The 20,013-nt window shown below is 41.9% G+C and overlaps 1 protein-coding gene across 1 annotated transcript in view; it reads left to right on the top strand.

The window, feature by feature from the left end:
- ero1b (endoplasmic reticulum oxidoreductase 1 beta) overlaps nt 1–20,013 on the top strand; it is an 84,865-nt gene that overhangs the window by 28,255 nt on the left and 36,597 nt on the right. Inside the window, exons 2-6 of the mRNA XM_078213414.1 lie at nt 8,756–8,875; nt 11,503–11,586; nt 12,277–12,318; nt 12,746–12,828; nt 15,090–15,163. Coding sequence (XP_078069540.1) covers nt 8,756–8,875; nt 11,503–11,586; nt 12,277–12,318; nt 12,746–12,828; nt 15,090–15,163 — 403 coding nt within the window. The remainder of the gene's footprint in view (nt 1–8,755; nt 8,876–11,502; nt 11,587–12,276; nt 12,319–12,745; nt 12,829–15,089; nt 15,164–20,013) is intronic.

Raw genomic sequence — 20,013 nt, 5'->3', positions numbered from 1 at the left:
GAAGCAGATAGGGACCTCAGATTGTTGCAAAGAGAGGCTGAAGATGTCTGCGAATACCCCTGCCAGCCAGTCTGTGCCAGGATCTGAGTGCTGATCTGGGTACCCCATCTGGGCCAGTCGCGTTCTGTGGGTTGACCTTCGAGAAAACTGCTCTGACATCTGCAATGGTGACTTCAGATACAGGTTCATATGAGGCTTCCGGGATGGAGGGCGTGCTTTCGATGACCTCTTGCTCAAAATGGGTACAGAATGCATTGAGCTCATCAGGGAGGGGTGCGTTGGTGCCTGTGATTTTTGCATGCCTTTTTGTAGCCTGTTATGTCCTGCAGACCTTTCCATAGTCGGCGGGCGTCGGTGTGGCTAGCCTGGGACTCTAGCTTGGTCCGGTAGTGTCTTTTGGCATCTTTGGATCTCCTTGGATCATATTTGGCTTTCTTGTATAGGTCAGGGTCACCTGACTTGAACGCCTCAGACCTGGACTTGAGCAAGCAGTGAATATCCCTGTTCATCCATGGTTTCTCATTGGAAAACACACGGATTTGCTTCTTTGGCACAGTCTTCTACACACTTACTCACGATGTCAGTTACTGTCATGGCATCCTCATTCAGGCTGGTCTCGGAGTTTTTAAATATTGACCAATCTACTGACTCTAAGCAGTCCCATAGGAGATCATCCGATTCCACAGATCAACATTGCACGACTTTCTTTGAAGGATTCTCCCATTTCAGTTTTCGCTCGTGAGCAGGAGCACAGCCTTGTGGTCTGATTTACCAAAGGGTGGGCGGACGATAGAGCAGTAGACATGTTTGATATTGTGTAGCAGTGGCCTAGGATGTTTGGGCTTCTGGTGGAGCAGGAGACATGTTGGTATTTTGGTAGGACGCTCTTGAGCTTGGCAAGATTGAAGTCCCTGATGAACAAGGCCTCAGGATGTTTTGTCTCAAAGCTATTTGAATGGTGTATATTTTGTCCAGCGCGGTCTTCACATCCGCGTGGGGTGGGATGTAAACTGCTGTCAGGATAACAGAGGTGAACTCTCACAGAAGGTAGTAGGAGTGGCATTTTAGTGTCAGGTATTCTAGGTCCGGGGAACAGAAACTCGCCAGTATTGCTACATCTAGGCACCACAAGGTGTTGATTAGGAGACAGACTCTATCTCCCCTAGCCTTGCCTGAGGCCGCTGTGCGGTTCATTCATGGATTGAGAAGCCCTCTGGTTGACGGGCTGCAAGGGCCCTTGAAATCCTTGGTTTTTTTTTAAATGATGGGCACGGCCAATCTGACCAATCTTTTGCGGCCTGATTTCTATTGCAGAAAAGATAGGCACTTGTTATTTTAAAACCCTATAATTCAAACAGCTCTTCAGCTTTGCAACTCACCCCCTGCTTTCCCCGTCTCTGATCCCTCATTGGCTCACTCTGGGGTCACAGCAATTTGCAAGCCTCAGAATGGGAAAAGTTTGGGAAGCACTGCCATATATTGATAAGTTGCTTTTTCACCAGGTGAAGGGGGACTAAGTCACCTTTCAAGATGGGCTAAGACATCCCTAGACAATGCTGCAAGTTTGTTTCTTCGCTCGTACAGCTAACTAACTGCCACTCCTCACAGCAGAAAGCAATGGAGAAACGCACTTGGCTGCATACACTGGGGAGTTAAGATAATTCCCAAGCCTTCAACCATCAGTTGTTGATGAAAGCTTGTTGTGTCCCATGATGTGGTATTGCATTGGGACTCTTGCTGGAAACTTGAGCACAAATGGCAGTTAGTAAATAGGTGTATTCTTAAGCAAGGCTTTGGGATTTTTATCCCAGTGAGTAATGAAGTGGATCATTTTGTCGTTACTGAAGCGTTAAAGGAAAAAGTGATTGAAGTATACATTTCAGCAATCCCCTTAAAGAATACAGCATTTTTGTCAATAGTTTCCATGAAGAGAGATTATAAGATTGAACGCAAAAGTGCAAGATTATGATTGCTGCAAACTTGAAATAAAAACAGAAAATGTTGGAAATATACATCTTGTCTTCCCACTGCCAATTCTGACTGGAGCTCTTCAAATTGTAATGTAATTCTATATTCTGGGATAATCCTGGAGAGAATGACATTCCTCTTCCAGTCTGTTTCCAACCTCAAAACATGAGAAGTTTATCAACTTTTGTGTCCAGAATAAGGGCTATCTTTTCAGATGTAGGATACCTGTTACTCCCATCTCTAGTTCAGTGTCAACCTTCTTTCTACCTCGTAAGGTACTCAAAGATATTTCTCTGTAGACGTTTCTCATGTAGAAATGGTAATTCATAACTCTTTCTCCTGTCCATATGGTGCATTTTTAGTACTTGTTGTCATTAGCATTATAATACATAAATGAAGTTCTACCAAATTAGGAAAGTGGCTATTTCTTCACTTATTGCTTGAGTTTTTGTTCTCAAGTTTTAATAAACTTGTTTTGTTCTGGTGAATCCATTTTCCAACAAAAAGTCTAGATTTTCTAAATTGTATTGCTTTAACACCAGCTTCAGTCCACTTAGCATATTCGTATTAATCACTTTAGATTTTATCATTGTTTTTTTTAAACTTAACTGTTAAAACACAATCTAATCTTTTGAAGCTGACTGAGAAATTCCTTTCAAACGTTTGCTTTTTTGAAAAACTAAGCTCTACATAGTGTGCAGCTTAACACAACTCTGTTTAATGGTAAACTGTTCTTGTTAGGGGCATACTCTTAAATATTTTCAAGATGCATCTATCTAAAGTTGTTTTTTACCATAGCTTTTGAAAAACAACCAAAATTTATTGTACCTTAATCTGATAGTGTATGCAAAGCCCATAGTCTTTTTGAGAAAGTGCGATTAAAATGTCTGCAAATTATTTGGAGTAAAAACAATATTGCTACTGTGACTTTCCAGTTTAAACCGGTAAGCATATTTCATAATAATGATTAACTTGCAACATCAGTAGCCAGATCCACATGGCCCAGCCATTGAGTGGGTCACTCTTTTAAACAATCTATGCCTACCAGTTATTTAAAAACGAGGTCATTGACCCAAAATGTGTAATGACTTTAACAAGGCCCACGGTATGGATCTTTTGCAACACAAGCTCCCAGATTAAGGCAGCAATATTCATAGTAATGTCCATAGTGTCAGGGTTACTGGCACTTAAGGTTTAGACTCTGTACGAGGAAGTACCTGTCTGAGTATTGCTTCCTATGTAAATAAATTTAAATTTGGTGAAGGGACACCTACCTTATTTCAATGGTGACGAGGTAAAGCACAATCCTGAAGGAACTCGCTTGCAACAGTTGGCCTAAGTTGGGGTAGGCCATTCTTATGCACCATGCCTTTGTTTGGAAGATTAGACTAGTTCAACCCTGCCATCGAGGGCTGGGCCCAAACGTGGAGCGCATGTCTTACTTTTTTCGGACAAATGGCGTTATGGCAGGTGAAAAGCGAAGGACACTTTTCCTGACTGCCTGTGGTGCTGCAGCATTTGGTGTCATTCGGAGTTCAACTTTCCCTGAGACAAATACTAAAACCTCAGACATTGTAGTTTTTACTCTGCAATTCAAGAGCCAGGGGAATCTGTTGTGGGTTTCCTAACAAGGTTAAGACAGTTGGTAGAAGCAGCATGTGAATTTGGTTTAACCCTTGACGAGATGCTTAGAGACCGGCTGGTATGCGGGATTAATAACTATTCAAAAACACCCATTAGCTAAAGTTCAACCGAACTTCAAACAGGTGATCTTATCACTGAAAAATTGCAAGATATCCCAATGGAAGTGGACACCTATGCCAGTTTGACTGAGTTCGGGAACCATCATTTGAGCACTTAGACTCACTCAAAGTATCCAGCTACATGTAACTCCAGGTCTGCCCACAGCACTGTCCCAAAGCAAAGCCAAACTTCAACCAAACAGTTACAAGTCCCTTCAGAATCCTGCCTGGTAATTGATGCATTGTAATTGTTGCCAGTATGTGGAGTCGAAACAGTAACGGAGTCTTACAAGATCTAGGTTTAGAAAGACAACTCGTAGGCCGCTATGCAGGAAAGGTCCACCTAGAACAATTTAACTTGCGTATCGATGTCCATTTGGACCCGATCAAGATAAATATACTAATGGAGGTCGATACTGTTGCAGCCATATCAGTGGTCACAGAATCAGTTCCATAAAATTCACTCTGGACTCTAGCCCTTAAGCCTATACCAGGGGCACCTTTGACAATTCTGGGTACAGCCTATGTTGCTGTCTCCTATGAAAGAAAGCTGGTTCGGTTACCAATGATTGTAGTGGAAGGCTTAGGCCAAGCCTAATGGAGCAAAATTGGCTGCAAGACATCCACCTAGATTGGCTCAACACCTTTCCGGTAGTTAATTGGTGCCTGAGTGAAGTCCTGCTTAAATACCCTGAAGTTTTCCAGGAAGGTTTGATGACTATCAAAGGAGTCAAGGTGACCTTATATGTTGACCAGTTAGAGATTCCGTGATTTTTTGCAAGGTCTGCCCAGCACCATTTGCCTTCTGGGGAAAAGGTTGAAACAGAAATCTGAAAACTGGGAACGAAGGGATCATCAAACCAGTCCAATTGGTGGAACAGACAGCACCGATCATACCAATTTTGAAACTGGGTGGATCAGTCTGCCTTTGCGGGGATATTAAACAAGTGGTAAACTGTTTCTTCCCCCAATCAAGGATTTATCCATGAACTTGGCAGGAGGAGTCTTCTGTTCGAAACTTGATATGCTTGAGTTACTTTTACAGCTAGCTAGATGAGAATTCCCAGAGAAATTCAACTCTCACTCATAAGGGCCTTTTTCGTCAGCCTGCTCAATCTTCCACTGAACAATGGAGAACATTTTACAAGGTCTACCTTGGGTTGCTATTTATCTTGATGATGTCCTTTTATAACAGGAAAAACAAATGAGGACCGCCTAGAGAATCTTAAAGTTCCAAGTCAATTTTTCAAGGCAGGCATAAACCTAAGAAGGGAAAAGTTCCAGGTTTCCCAAGTGACCTTTCTAGGCTACGGAGTAAGCAAGTCTGGTCTACACCCTTTTGGAGGACAAGGTGTGGGCAATCAGGTTCCCATGTCCTTCTAGGAGTTAAGATCATTTCTGGGGTTGGTAACCTACTACGGGAAATTTATACTCAACCTTGCCTCCATCCTGGCTCCAATACACCAACTACTAAACTAAAGATTAGCCTTGGGAGTGGTCTTCCAGTCGATCCTTGGCTTTCATTAAAGTAAAGCAACAGCCTTCCTCCTCCAATGTTCTGGCACAATAAGATTCGAGGAAAGAATTATTACTGACCTGTGATGCATCCCCGTATGGCATCAAGGCAATATTGGCACATAGGTGAACAAACAGAAAGGAACAACCAATTGGATACACTTCCAGGACCTTGGCTATCACTGAACGCAAATATGCTCACTTCAAAAAAGAAGGGTTGGGGCTGATATTTGGTGTTTTAAAAAAAAAAAATTCTACCAGTAGCTGTATGGGCGGAAAATCATTATCATCGACCACAAGCCACCACTGGGACTGCTAAGGAAGGACAAGGTGCTGCCGCCCATAGCACCGGCCCAAACCCAGCAGTGGGCTTCATTACTCACCTAATTGGAAGCCGAGTAACTAACTAGCCTTAAGTCGGCTACCATTAGCAGACACCCCATCAGTGGTACCCCAAATGGAAGAGACTGGAATGACAAAGAATTTTTTTGTAAATTCTCCCAGTGGCTGCAAATAATATTTGACTGTGGACTCAAAAGACCCAGTTCTCGCTAAATTGAAACAGCTACTGTTGACGGGAAAACATAAACTCAAATTCCCCACTCTTGGAGTCCAGAGAGAGCAACTGACCATAGCCAATGGCATACTCTTATGGGAATCAAGAGTTGTCCTGAGCCAGGGCCACTGACCCATCCAACTGTGAGAGACACTTAAAGGCGGGTGAAAAAGTATTGTTAAAGAATCATGGGAATGGCCCCGCGTGGTTACAAGGCACGGTGGGCTCGGACAGGACCGGTTTCATACAAAGTCCACATAGTGGATATCATCCGGGATCATATCTCAGGCCTTTCAGCAACAAACAATGCCCAGCACGTTGGGAGCCTTGGAAAGACTTCTGGGAACCGCCGGCTCCTGCTCACTGTCTCCATCTATGGTGGACGTAGTCAAGTTTACTCCCTCTCTACCCGAAGAAGAGAGTGAACTCGTGCCTCGGTGCTCTAGACGAAAGAGATGCACCAGTTCGCCACACCCTGCCTACATCAGATGCAGAGGAACTGGACCCGGCACTTAAATGCCCCAAGACGAACAAACTGCCGAGGTTCCTTCGACCTAGAGGGGGAGGGATGTAATGACTTTAACGAGGTCCACGATGTGGACTACTTAGAATACAAGGTCCCAGATTAAGGCAATAATAACTTGTCCAATCAGGGCAGCCCTGCTTGTGTACATAATGTGGAGTGTCAGGGTTATTGGCACTCCAGATTTAGACTCTGTACGAGGAAGTACCATCTGTGTGTTGCTTACTATGCAAATAAATCTAAATTTGGTGAAGGGACACCTGCCTTGGAAGAGTTGTATCAAAATGTTCACTGTCCACTTGTGCTGCCTATTTATGGCATTTTCTGTTCTATCAAATCCCCGATCATTTTAAATGCCTCCGTTCAATCACCCGATAACCATCTAAACTCAACGCGATATGCGGAGTCTTCAGAACCTGTCCTCAACGTAACCCTTTAAGCCCTGGTATCGTTGTGGTGACTGCACTGTTGCCATTCCAGTGGCAGTATATTTTTCCTGAGGGTCAGTTCCCAAACCTGAGTGCAGCATTCCACATGGAACCTGGCCATGACTGTATAAAACTGAAGCATTGCTTCTTGACGTCTGAATGCCAACCTCCATGATTCAAAAAACATTCCATTATGCTTTTCGATACTTTTTATATTTTGGATCATCAAAGGTGCTGGGGAATAAAATCATCTACATTGATGGGGGGAGATTAAGGTACAGTGGTAATGTAATCCAGAGGCCCAGGCTATTCTTCTGGGGTCACGGGTTCAAATCTGACCAGGGCAGCTGGTCAAATTTAAATTCAATTGATAAAATCGGGAATTGAAAGCTCGTTTCAAAATAGTGACCATGAAAAGATCGTCAATTGTCATGAACATTCATCTGGTTCATTAATGTCCTTTAGAGAAGGAAATCTGCCATTCTTACCTGGACAGATATGGCTCCAGACCACAACAATGTGGTTGACTCTTAGCTACTCTTTGTATTGGACTAGCAAGCCATGCAGTTCAATAGCATTAGGGATGGGCAACACATGCTGCCATCCCATGAAAGAATGAGGTTATAAAAACACTGAACATTTGCAGCCTGAAGGCATTTGATAAATGTAGTTCAATTGACATCAAAGGTATGGGTAGGGTTGAATGGTGTAGACAACAGTAGGAGAGAGAGAACAGGGAGGTGCTTTTGTTATCCATTAATCACCTGAGGGAAAGGTGGATTCTGACTATCCTACTGATTCTTGGAAGTGAGTGGAAGAGGAAGAGAATTCATATCTATATTAGCAGAGTGCAATTTGAGTGACTCGCAAGGCATGAATGGGAGGCATTATGTTAAACCACATTTTGATGCACAGTGTCAGGCTGTATAGTTGATCCAAGCAATGACCAATTCAAGAGTGCAGTTCCAGAGCTGCTCAAAAGAACTTAATGAAGGAGCCATGTTGAATCTAGTAGTGGTGATTAGGTCTCCAAGATACATTTGAAAGCTCTCTGCAGTGCCTGTAACTTTGGAAAAGTGCAAACATAAATTGATAATGTTGTAGTGGTAAAAGGGAGCAACATCCTTCTTGGGGATAGGATAACCAAAATAAATTTCAAGGGTTTGGAAACTTGGTACTGCTGACTTCAGTTGCTTTTTAGGATGGGTCTGTATGTGCATTTTATCAATCTTTTGCAATTTTAGTACAGTGAAAAATTTACCTGTGTTTCACTAACTGGAGACTTTGCTAAATTTTATTTGCCTTTGCCTTGAATTAGTTTTGCAAATTGAAGTAATTGAAAGCGCAGGATCTGTCTTAATATAAATGTTTGGTGTTGAGCTGGTGAAGTTGCATTATCATGTTTGGGTTGTTGCATCATCAGGTGTAACCGGGTTTCCTCTGGGTGCTCCGGTTTCCTCTCGTAGTCTGAAAGATGTGTTGGCAATGTTAAATTCTCCCTCCATGTACCCAAATAGGCGTCAGAATGTAGCGATTATGGGATACAGTAATTTCATCGCAGTGTTAATGTAAACCTACTTGTGACACTAATAAAAAATAAACTATGCACTAATTATTTGCCATTTCTTTCTAATGTCTTTTCATAATCAAATTGAGGCCACACCTTGTATACTGTCCAGCACTCCCTCAGCCTCTTTCAACAAAGGTAGTTGATGGATGTAAAGTGCTCACTGAGTTGCCGTATGTGTAACTTCAGTCAGGTTGTGTAGTAAAGCCAATAAAAATGTTTATAGTAGCTTATTTGATTCTAATTTGTCTTTGCTCTTCCCCATTTCATTTTGGTTGGCCGATTTTTCAGGTTGTTTCAAAGTCTGAACCTGGAATGTTGCCTTTTTGAGATACTGACCAACCTGCTGTATCTCCAGCACTTTCCGTTTTATTCATAGATCAATCATATAATTGATTGAAAGCACTCCAGATGATTGTTTATTTACACTTGAGAATAAAATGTAATCTTTTTTAGATGACGGGTGTCTTGGATGACTGTTTCTGTGACATTGAGAGCATTGATGACTTCAACAGCTACAAGGTCTTCCCTAAACTACAAAAATTGCTCGAAAGGGATTACTTCAGATATTATAAGGTAAGATGCTCAACATATTTTAAGTTTTTCCAATAATGTTTCTCATAAGGTTCATTAAAATACATGTTGGTTTTGTATGTTATTTTGTAATAAGGACCAAAGTTTAATCATGACAGAACTGATCCAAGGTGAATGTATTTTTTCCGAGTCTGTGGTGAGGAGTAAGGAGGGTTCGTGGGGGAGGGATGTGTTAACTCACCACTGAGGGCAAATCTAACTACTGGGTCGTCATCCTGATGTATAGACTTGATAAAATAATGATACTTTCACATTAAGACTTGTTTCATGTAGGATTTGAAGCAGCATTGTATTCATTCTGTAAGTTAACATAAGTGCATTGAAAGGAATGATTTAGGAACATAAAAATTTATGTGTAGGAGACCAATCTCATCTATGCCGGCTGAAAAGTTGCTCTCGGTCTAATCCCACCCGCCTCCCAGTTCTTGGTTCATAGCCCTAATACCTCTGACACATATTCAAGTATTTTTAAATGTGATGAGCATTTCTGCCTCTCCCATCCTTTTCAGGTGGTGAGTTCCATATGTTCACTACCTCAACTCCCATCTAATCCTTCTACCAATTACTTTCAAAAAATGCCTGTTATTAACTTCTCAGGTAATGGAAATGGGTTCTTTAAATCCACTCCATCTAGATTCCTTATCACCCGAGTTCAATCTTCCCTCGGTCTTATCTAGGTTATAAAGGAAAAAGATCCTGTATCTCTAATCTTTCTTCATAGCTAAACTTCTCCAGTCCTGACAACATCCGTGTGAATCTCCTTTTTCCACTTTATACGATGATCACATTCTCCCTCTTATACAGTGACCAAAACTGTATGTAATACTCCAACGTCAGATTGCTCTACAGACAAACGGTCTGGACTTGACGGCCCAAGTGGTCTCATTCTATGCTGTAAATGACTCTGAAACAGAAGGAGGTTATAGAGTTACATAGAATACACAACATGCCATTTGGCCCAACTTTGCTGGTCTTTTTACTCCACACCAGTCTCCACCCATTTGCCTCCTCTCAGCTTTGCAGCATATCTTTCTCTAATGTACTCATCTGGTTTTCTTTTCAGTGCATCTCTTAGACAGTTCCTCAGGATGTTGATGAATTTCTTGCAATCTGGGTTTGTGGATCCTGTGATGACTAAAATGTCCATTGCTGGATCCACACTGCCACAGGTGGGACAAGTAGTGTTTAATGAAATGGGTGACTGAGAAGCTGAGTTTGGTACACTTGGCCTCCACTTGGGTCTGTCAAAGACACTCAATAATTGGCACCTTCGCAGATGCTGCTTCTCTAATTTGGGTGGTCTCGAGTAAGGGATTCCCACTGATCAGTGGGGATGTTGCATTTTTTTCAGGGAGGCTTTATGGACATCCCTGAAACATTTCCTCCCTCCTCCTGGTAACTGCTTATTTGATGAAGCTGAGTAGAGACATTGTTTAGGAATCTTGCATTAGGCATATGGATGAACTTGCAGGATTTTGAGGAAGCATCTATGCTGCCAGTCATATTAGTTTTTAGCTGTCAATTGGCCTTTCAACCTCATGCTGGGCTGGGATTGTGCTGAGGTGGTAGTGGATAGTGTGCTTTGGAATGTGGTCGAGGGTATTCATGTTAAGGACTGAGTCACTGTTAAGGAGATTCTTGAAGTGCTCCTTTTAATGAGCGTTGACTGCCTCTCTCTACTTGAAGCATCACACTGTTCGTAGTTCTCCGTGGAATAGGTGCTTGGGCTGTAAATGGTCTCGAGTGCACTGAAGAATCCACATGTGTCATGGCTGTCAGTGTCCAATGCATCTAAGCTCTTTGGCTCAGCCACTTATGATAGCGATTTCCACATTCTGCACAGAGTAAAGAAGTTTCTCCTCATTTCCCTACTGAATTTATTAGTCATCATCTTGGATTTATTTTAAATTCTCCCACAAGTAGAAATATCCTGCTTACATCAACTGTGCCCCACCCATTCATTATTTAAAAAAACAAAAGACCAACAGGCTTGTATTTTTGTAGCACCTTTCATGACCACAGGGTATCCCAAAATACTTATAGCCAATGAAGTACTTTTAAAGTGTAATCACTGTTGTCATGTAGGAAACACAGGAGCCATTTTGCAGACCGCGAGCTGCCACAAATAGCAATGAGGCAATGACTCGATATATTTTTGTGATGTTGTTTGAGAAGGAAATACTAGTCTGGACAACTGGGATAATGCCCCTGCTGCTCTTCCTAAAAATAATGCCATGGAATCTTTTATATCCACCTCAGTTTAACTTCTATTCCAAAAAATACACAATCAGAGCTGCTGTCACTCCCTCAGGACTGATGGGGTGTTGGCCTAGATTTTGTTTGTGCTATGGTCTACAGAGTATAACTTAAACCTACAGTCTTCTGAGACGCAGGTATTACCCACACAGCCACAGCTGACCATTCAGGCCAAATTATTACTTTGGGATGGCCTTAAAGATTGTTATAGCCATTCTGCTCTTTGAAAGATCTATCCAATTAATCTCTCGCTTCTTCTGTTCTTTCCACATAGCCTTGTAAATGTTCCTACATATTTAAATATAAATGTTTAGACATATGCTGATTATATTAGCGTATACTTTGTTTAATAGGTTAATTTGAAGAGGCCTTGTCCTTTCTGGTTAGACGATGGACACTGCTCGATTAAGGACTGCCATGTAAAGCCTTGCTCTGAGGTAAGTGTCTGGAGATGTTATACAGAAATTGTTTGATCAGGGTGTCAATATTTTTATATTAAATAGAAATTGTTGTGCAGGATTTTGCAAAGGAAGCACTTGGATCGCAAATCTTGAACCATATATATATAGTAGCAGCACTCAAAACATAGTTGTAAGTACAGGCAATTTAGCTCCTCGATCTTGTTCTGCCATTCAGTGAGATTTGCATGTGAATGTACAAACATTTCCCAAATGTTGCATGATAGCCCCTTCCTCAAAGCTTAGAAATCTGATTGTTATGTCTTACTCGCAGTCTGGGTACCCAAGAAACATGGAAGCAAGCAGAAGATTTGAAATAGCGACGTAGTCAGATAGCATATTAATGAAACAGAGCTCTCAAGTTGAGCAAAGGGAGCAAGAGTGGGCAGCAAAAGTAAAGGGACCTGAAGGGGCTGACCAGCGGGCTTTGGTGAGCAGGTAAGCTGGAGAAGAGGTTGTAGCACAACAGCCAGCATAATCCTCAGTTAAATTAAATCAAATAAATTGTTTAAATATAATTGCCCTAATCTGAAGTAGAGTAAACGAGAAGTAACAAGTTAAGTTAAGCAATTGGTCCAATAGTTTCCTTGGCATGTCATGGGGACCTTCATGAAGAGCTAATTTCAGTTTTAGCAGTTATCTATTTTAACACATTGTTTTCATTTTTAGAGTGAGATTCCAATTGGAATTAAAGCAGCTAATTACAACAAGGTAAGCTGATATCTAGTAAAAATAATTCATGTAAATATATTTGAGTTGACCTTTATGCCTGACCATTTGTACAAAGGGCTCGGCATGATAGTTAAGCGCATGGCAATGTAAGGATAAATGATTAAAGTTTTTAAAATAACAAATGATCTCTATACATATGCAAACTTTTGCACAAGTGCCAAAATAACATAGAATAAACAAATCCCTGTATTTGTACTTCAAATGCTTTTAATATGTATGTGAAAATGCCCATCATTTTTACTATTTTCTGATTTTAAAAAACAATCTGAAATGAAAAATGTGTTTTTATCCTGAAACTTTTACATATTAAACTGATTACAGAATTATATTTTCAGTTTTTGCAGTAAGTGTAGTCAATTTAGATTTTGTTCCAGACGCTTGGTTAATTTGCTGATTTTTGTTTTAGTATTCTGTGGAAGCAAATACAGTCGAAGATTTGCAAGACTGTGAGAAAGCAAATAAGCTTGGAGCTGTCAACAGCACATTGAGGTGAGGTTATTAATTCAGTGGTTTAGCCTGCTGTAGTTTTATTTGTGCTAACCTTAATGAGATTAGCTGTGGTTCTGATTTTAGCAGAATCCTGTTGATTCCCACCACCCAACTCCCATTGCCCACTATTTGCTATAAAAAGATGCAGCAGTTTTTATATTTGTTCAGGGAGAGTGGGCATGCGGGCTAGGCCAGCATTTATTGCCCATGTCTAATTGCCCTTGAGAAGGTGGTGGTGAAATGCCTTCTGAAACCATTGCAGTCCATGTGGTAGAGGTGCGCCACAGTGCTGTTAGAGAGGGCGAAACAGGACTTTGACCCAGCGACCATGTCGGAATGACAATACATTTCCAAATCAGGATGTGTGTCACTTGGAGGGGAACTTCCAAATGTAGTTTTCCTATGCATCTGCTACCTTTGTTTTTCTAGATGGTAGAGGATGTGGGTTTGGAAGGTGCTGTCTAAGGAGCCTTGGTGAATTGCTGCAGTGCATCTTGTAGATGCTACACACTGCTGCCACTGTGTCAGTGGTGGAGGGAGTGAATGCATGTGGATTGGGGTCCCAGTCAAGCGGGCTGCTTTCTCTCGATGGCATTGAGCTTTGAGTTGGACCTGCGCTCATCCAGGCAAGTGGAGAGTATTCCATCATGCTCTTGATTTGTGCCTTGTAGATGGTGCACAGGCTTTGGGAAGTCAGGAGGAGAGTTACTTGCCACGCAATTCCTAGCCTCTGACCTGCTATTGTAGTGCCACATACTTGTATGGCAAGTCTAATTTAGTTTCTGGTCAATGGCTACTTTTGCATAAAGATGTCAATAGTTTGTACACTTTGAGTGTGCAGATTTTTAAAAAAAATTTTGAAATCAATTATTTTTGTTTAGTCTCTCAAACAAAGGTTAAAAAGTACACAGCTTAAAACATTTTTGCAGTAAATGTAAAGCGAGGTGCTGACAAAGAGGCTTCTGATCCAACTTCTGTACTATTTTTACTGCTGAACAGACCCGAAGTATTACCGGCATTTAGAAACCTTGAAAGCTTTTGACATATGAAATTGAAATGAATAGCCCTGCAAACTTCACTTTCAGTTCCACATTGCGATATTAAAAACGTCCTTATTTCAGCACAAATGTGCCAACAGAAACCAAGGTGCTATTGGCCGGGATTTTATGACCCCGCTTGGGCAAGACTTGTAAAATCCTGCCCAAGGCCAACAGAGAATTCCATTCTACGAGCCGAATCGGGGCAGGTGTGCTGGTAAAATTCTGGCCATTGTGTATATTTAATGCTTTTAAAATTACACAACATTTCATTTATCTTCAAGATTTAAAAAGTCTTAAAAATCTGTCTGAGTACAGGAATAGCGTTTCTTGAAACAACATTTTCCACATGTCACTGGAGAAAGGGAGCCCAGGGAAACACGAGCTCTGGTCACTGCCCATCATGACTTGGCGTTGGTATCCGATATTAAATAACTTTGAAAATCTGGAAAGTGGACTGAGCGTTCAGGAAAATGCAGCCACTGCAGAACGTATTCGTACTTATTTGTTAAATACAAAAGCATCAGTTGTGCTCTCTGCATGCTCTCCCATTCCCATATCGAGTGAATGAAAAGGAGTATGTACTGCTGTTTAACATCATCTTGTTTGTTATTTATTTAACTTTACATTGGGATTTTACTGCATTTATTCACTCCTGCATTAGCATCCTTTGCTTCTAACGTTGTCTTTATACCTCTAATGCTCTTGTGTCTTAAATTACTGGAAAATCTCAGGTCTGGCAGCACCTCTGGAGAGAGAAGCAGAGATAACAACATTTGTTTCTCTCTCCACAGATGCCTGAAGTTTTTCCAGTATTTTCTTGGATACAGATCTCCAGCATCTGCCGTATTTGTTTTTGTTTTATTATAACCTCTTGCATATGATGCACGTTTCCTGTCAACAAACCATACTCCATTGAGGTTTTTGGTCATTCTTGTGTGTCAATATTTCCTATTAAATTTCTCTGTCCACTATCGCGGGGTGGTCGCATGCTTTGGCCATTTTAAATAGTCCTATGAAGTGAGGTTCTAACACTTACAAGGCAGCAACACAGTTGGAAAAGTATATTCTAAAAATAAAACTTGTATTCATCAATTTGATTCTGCAACATCAGAGGCAATTAACTAGACTTATGATGTGTTGTATGTGTAAGTGGTATTATAATGTAGTGCTTGGTTGACATGTTTATATTCCTGTACAAAATCACTCTTCTTTTGTCCTTAGTAACCAAACAAAAGAAGCTTTCATTGATTGGGCAAGATACGATGATGCACAAGACCATTTTTGTGAACTTGATGGTAAGGATCTTGTGACATTCTGGTGTTGCATTTATGTTTAAGAATTCCAGACTATATTATGTAAATATATTTAATAATTAAATGAAGTTTAAACAAAAGCACTGCAAATGCTCAATAATAATCAGTGGTTAAAAGAACTGACTCTAATTGATCCCTGTATTTGGCTAGTTTCCAGACACTGTTGATCACCAGCACCACTGGCAGCATGGTCTGATTCCAGCCTGAGACATTTACATGTGCAATTTCCATTCTTAATGTGTGATTTTAAATTGAGAACTGAATTTCATTTGCATGCCCGAGTCCAATTACCCCTCGCTGTCTGAGCACACTTGTCTGAAGATTACACAATGCTTTGATTCCCAGTGAACAGTGCTATGAGATACTGCAATTTTAAATATGGGTTTTGTTTTTCCATTTGTATTCTCTATTATGAACAAATCTTTCTATCAGCAATCACAGTGGTGTACAGTTAAGAGGGAATTGCCCTGGGAGTCCTCAGCATTAACTCTGGGCCCCAAGGCATCTCATGGCATAAGGTCAAGATGGGCAAGGAAACCTCCTGCTGATATACCACCTCCTATCTGCCCTTCATGTTCAACACCACTTGGAGGAAGCACTGATGGTAGCAACACACAGAATGTACTCAATTGGGAGCTACAGTAGAAGAGTGACTCAGTAACACCACTGCTGACCAAGTCCTGAAAGTCATATATGCCATACTCTGGTCTGTAGCAGGTAGTGAGGGATCAACAAAAGGAAAAGATCAGTTGACCTTATCCTCAACAAACTGCCTGTCGCAGATGCATTTATCCATCACTGCATTGGTAAGAATGGTCACCAGATAGTCTTTGTTGAGATGAAGTCCCGTCTTCTATTGGACATATAGGACACCCTCTATTGTGTTGTGTGGCACTATCAAAATATTAAATGATTCAGAACAGATCTAGTAGTTCAAATTTGGGTATATATGAGGCATTGTGAGCCATCAGCAGCAATGGAATTGTATTTGCAATCTAATGTCATGGCCCGGTATATCCTTCACTCTGCCATTGTCATCAAGGCAGAAGATCAACCTTGATTAAATGAGGAGTGTAATAGAGCATGCCAGAAACAGCACCAGGTATACCTAAAAATGAGGTGGCTACCTGTTAAAGGTGCAATGCAGGACTATATACATGCTAAGTAGCAAAAGCAGCATGTGATCAGCAATCCCACAGCCAACTCCTCAGATTTTATTTATTTTTATTAGTCATAAGTAAGGCTTACATTAACACTGCAATGAAGTTACTGTGAAATTCTCCTAGTCGCCACACTCTGACACCAATTCGGGTCAATGCAACTAAACAGCACGTCTTTGAACTGTGGGAGGAAACCGGAGCACCCAGAAGAAACCCATGCTGACACGGGGAGAACGTGCAACTCCACGCACGCAGTGACTCGAGGCTGGAATTGAACCCGGATCCCCGGCACTGTGAGGCAGCAGTGCTAGCCACTGTGCCGCCCCCAGATTAAAGCTCTGCAGTCCTGTCACATCAGTCCTGAATGCTGGTAGACAATTGAACAAGTAACAGGATGAGGGTTCCACATATCTCCATTTTCCATGTTAGTGGGGCGCAGTTTATCAGTGCAAAAGACAAGACTGCCATGTTTGCAATCGTCTTCAGCCAGAAGTGCCGAATGGATGATGCATCTCAGTCTCTTCCTCCGATCCCCAGAATTGTAGATCTAGTCTTCAGCCAACTTGATTCACTCCATGTGGTATCAGGAAACTGCTGATGCACTGGCTGCAATAAAATCTGTGGGCCTTGACAACATTCCAGCTATACAGCAGACCTAGCTACACTCCTAGCCAACTTTTTCCAGAACAGCAACAACACTGGCATCAATCCGGCAATTGGAAAATTGCTGAATTATGTCATCTCCAAAAAAAAGCAGGACAAATCTAAGCTGGCCAATTTGCACCCCATCAGATAACGTCATCATTGGTATTGTGATGGAAGGTTTCGCTGAGTGCTATCAAATGGCACTTGCACAGCAGTGACCTGCTTATCAGATTAGGATTCTGCCAGGGTCATTTAACTCTTGGCCATATAACTACATTGGTCCAACATTGTCAAAAGAGCAGAACTCCAGAGGTTGGCGACTGCCATTGTCATCAAGGCAGAATTTGACTGAATGTAGCATTTTAGAACTCTGATGGGATCTGCAGTGGGGAACTCTGCACAGGCTGGGGTCACAACTAACACAGTGCAAGATGTTTGTGGTGGTTGGAGGCCAAGCAGCCCAGGCCCAGAGCATTACTCTAGGAGCTCCTCCGGGTAGTGTTCTAGGCCCAACAATCTTCAGATGCTCCATCATAAAGTCAGTCAGAAGTGGGGATAGAAACATAGAGAAACATAGAAAAACTACAGCACAAACAGGCCCTTCGGCCCACAAGTTGCGCCGAACACATCCCTACCTTCTAGACCTACCTATAACTCTCCATCCTATTAAGCTCCATGTACTCATCCAGGAGTCCCTTAAAATACCCTATTAAGTTCGCCTCCACCACCACTGACGGCAGCCGATTCCACTCGCCCACCACCCTCTGTGTGAAAAATTTACCCCTAACATCTCCCCTGTACCTACCCCCCAGCACCTTAAACCTGTGTCCTCTCGTAACAGACATTTCCATAGTATGATTCCATAGTATTCAATACCACTTTCAACACCTCAAATAATGAAGCAGTCTAGCATGCAGCAAGACCTGGACAACATTCGGGCTTGGGAAGTGGCAAGTAACGTTTGTGTCTTGCACACAAGTTGCCAGGCAATGACCATTTGCAGCAAGAGAATCTAATCATCATCTTTGACATTCAAAAGCATTAAAATTACTGAGTTCCCATTGTCACCATTCTGATGGTCACCATTGTCCAGAAGCTAAACTGGACCAACCATATAAATACTGTGACCACGAGAGCAGGTCAGATAGTGGGAATTCTGAAGTGAGTAACTTGCCTCCTGACTTTCCAAAACATGTACCGTCATCTACCAGGCATGTCAGGAATATGATGGAATACTGTGCACTTGCGTGGATGAGTGTGACTCCAACAACACTCAAAGATCGACACTATCCAGGGCAAAGCAGCCTGCTTAACTGGGACACCATTCACTCCTTCCATCACTGGTACAGTGGCAGTAGTGTGTAGCATTTATAACATGCACTGCATCAACTCACTAAACCTCTTCCACAGCATCTTCCAAACCTGCAATCTCTACCACCTACAACAACAAGGGCAGCAGACATATGGGAGTGCCACCATCTGCCGTTCCTATCCAAGCCATACACAATCCTAACTTGAAACTATATTGCTGTTCCTCCATTGGGTCAAAATCCTGAAACTCCTCACTAAAAGTCTCAGTGGCTGTACCTACAACAGATGGACTGCAGCACTCTGGATAGGGCTCTCCACCATATTTTCAATGATAATTAGGAATGGACAAGAAATGCTGACCTTGTCCATGGCACACTCATCCCATGGATTGTTTTGTCAATAGGACTGACTAAATTGTTAGAAGGGACAGATATGGTGTTAGCATCTACATCTGAAGATAGTTGAAGTAAAATCAGTCAAGATTTACATTAATCCAGGGACTTTGTTTCAACAGTATAAAAGTTAAAGTCAATTCTCCCTCAAGCTTAATGACAGCAACTTCCTGGCTCCTCAGCCAGGATTTGGGGGACACCCCAAAGATACACTGCGGAATCCTTTGCTGAAGTTCCCAAGTAAGGCATTGCGTGACAAATGTCCATAAGTGCTAACTTCCCTTGGCGATTGCAGTGTGCTGGGGACCATCCGACAAAGCGATTTAAATAGCTAACTTCGGATGGTTCTGCCAGTTTTATGCCAATAGTTACTCTGAAAGAGTTGGAACGAATAAAAAAGATAACTATTGTAAAACCCAGACTGAGCCCTACACGAGGCACCTCCTCATCCCTCCGACTAATCAACCTCTAGTGTATACCTAACCCCGTACCCCCACAGGATTCTTCCAACTGCACAGACCTCCCAAATTCCATGCACTTGCCTTTTCCCTGGCCCATCAGTTTCACCAGGCCCAAATCTACCTGCTTCCCAGCACAGTGTGGTTAAAAAAGGGGAGTGTAGCCTCTGGGTTAACATAGTACAGCACAGAACAGGCCCTTCGGCCCACGATGTTGTGCCGAGCTTTATCTGAAATAGTAGGGTTAGTAGGAGTTGCATTGTGCTGTGGCCTTTGGGGATTTTATTATTGCAGGCTACAAGCAGCTCCAACCAGCGAAGGATTCATCGAAGAGTGATAAAGTGTGCTTTACGCTGTTGTAATCCAGGCCATCGCTTTATGCCACTGGGTGGAGGTTATGCCCATTCATTACCCAATCCAGATCTCTTGTCATTACTACCTTGATTTCTGTTTTTAAAGAGAACTCTTGATGAGGTTCTGCCCTTGATTTTCATTTTTTTGCAAAGCAAATTCATAGAGGCCACACACTTAAAGAAATTTCTTACACGCTCGAAACAAAATCAGAGAAATTGTTGAATATCAGCCACCTTCGTAAACTACCACAGTATGTATGTTGAATATATTCCCACAGTGCTGTTAATTTGAGAGTTCCAGGCTTTTTCCAGCAAAGACCAAGGAAAGGCATTATATTTCCAAGTTTGGAGCTTCCATGTGCCTGCTGCCATTGCCCATATTATAGGCAGTAGAAGACACTAGTTTGGTTGATGAATCCTTGGTGAATTGTTGCAGTGCCTCTTGTAGATGGCACACTCTCCGAAGCCACGTTATGCTCTTGGTAAAGGGAGTAAGTGCATAAGATGACGGAT

The sequence above is a fragment of the Mustelus asterias genome, chromosome 5 (assembly GCF_964213995.1).
Source record: "Mustelus asterias chromosome 5, sMusAst1.hap1.1, whole genome shotgun sequence".
Classification (NCBI taxonomy): Eukaryota; Metazoa; Chordata; class Chondrichthyes; order Carcharhiniformes; family Triakidae; genus Mustelus; species Mustelus asterias.
This window is presented reverse-complemented; position numbering and strand designations above follow the sequence as displayed.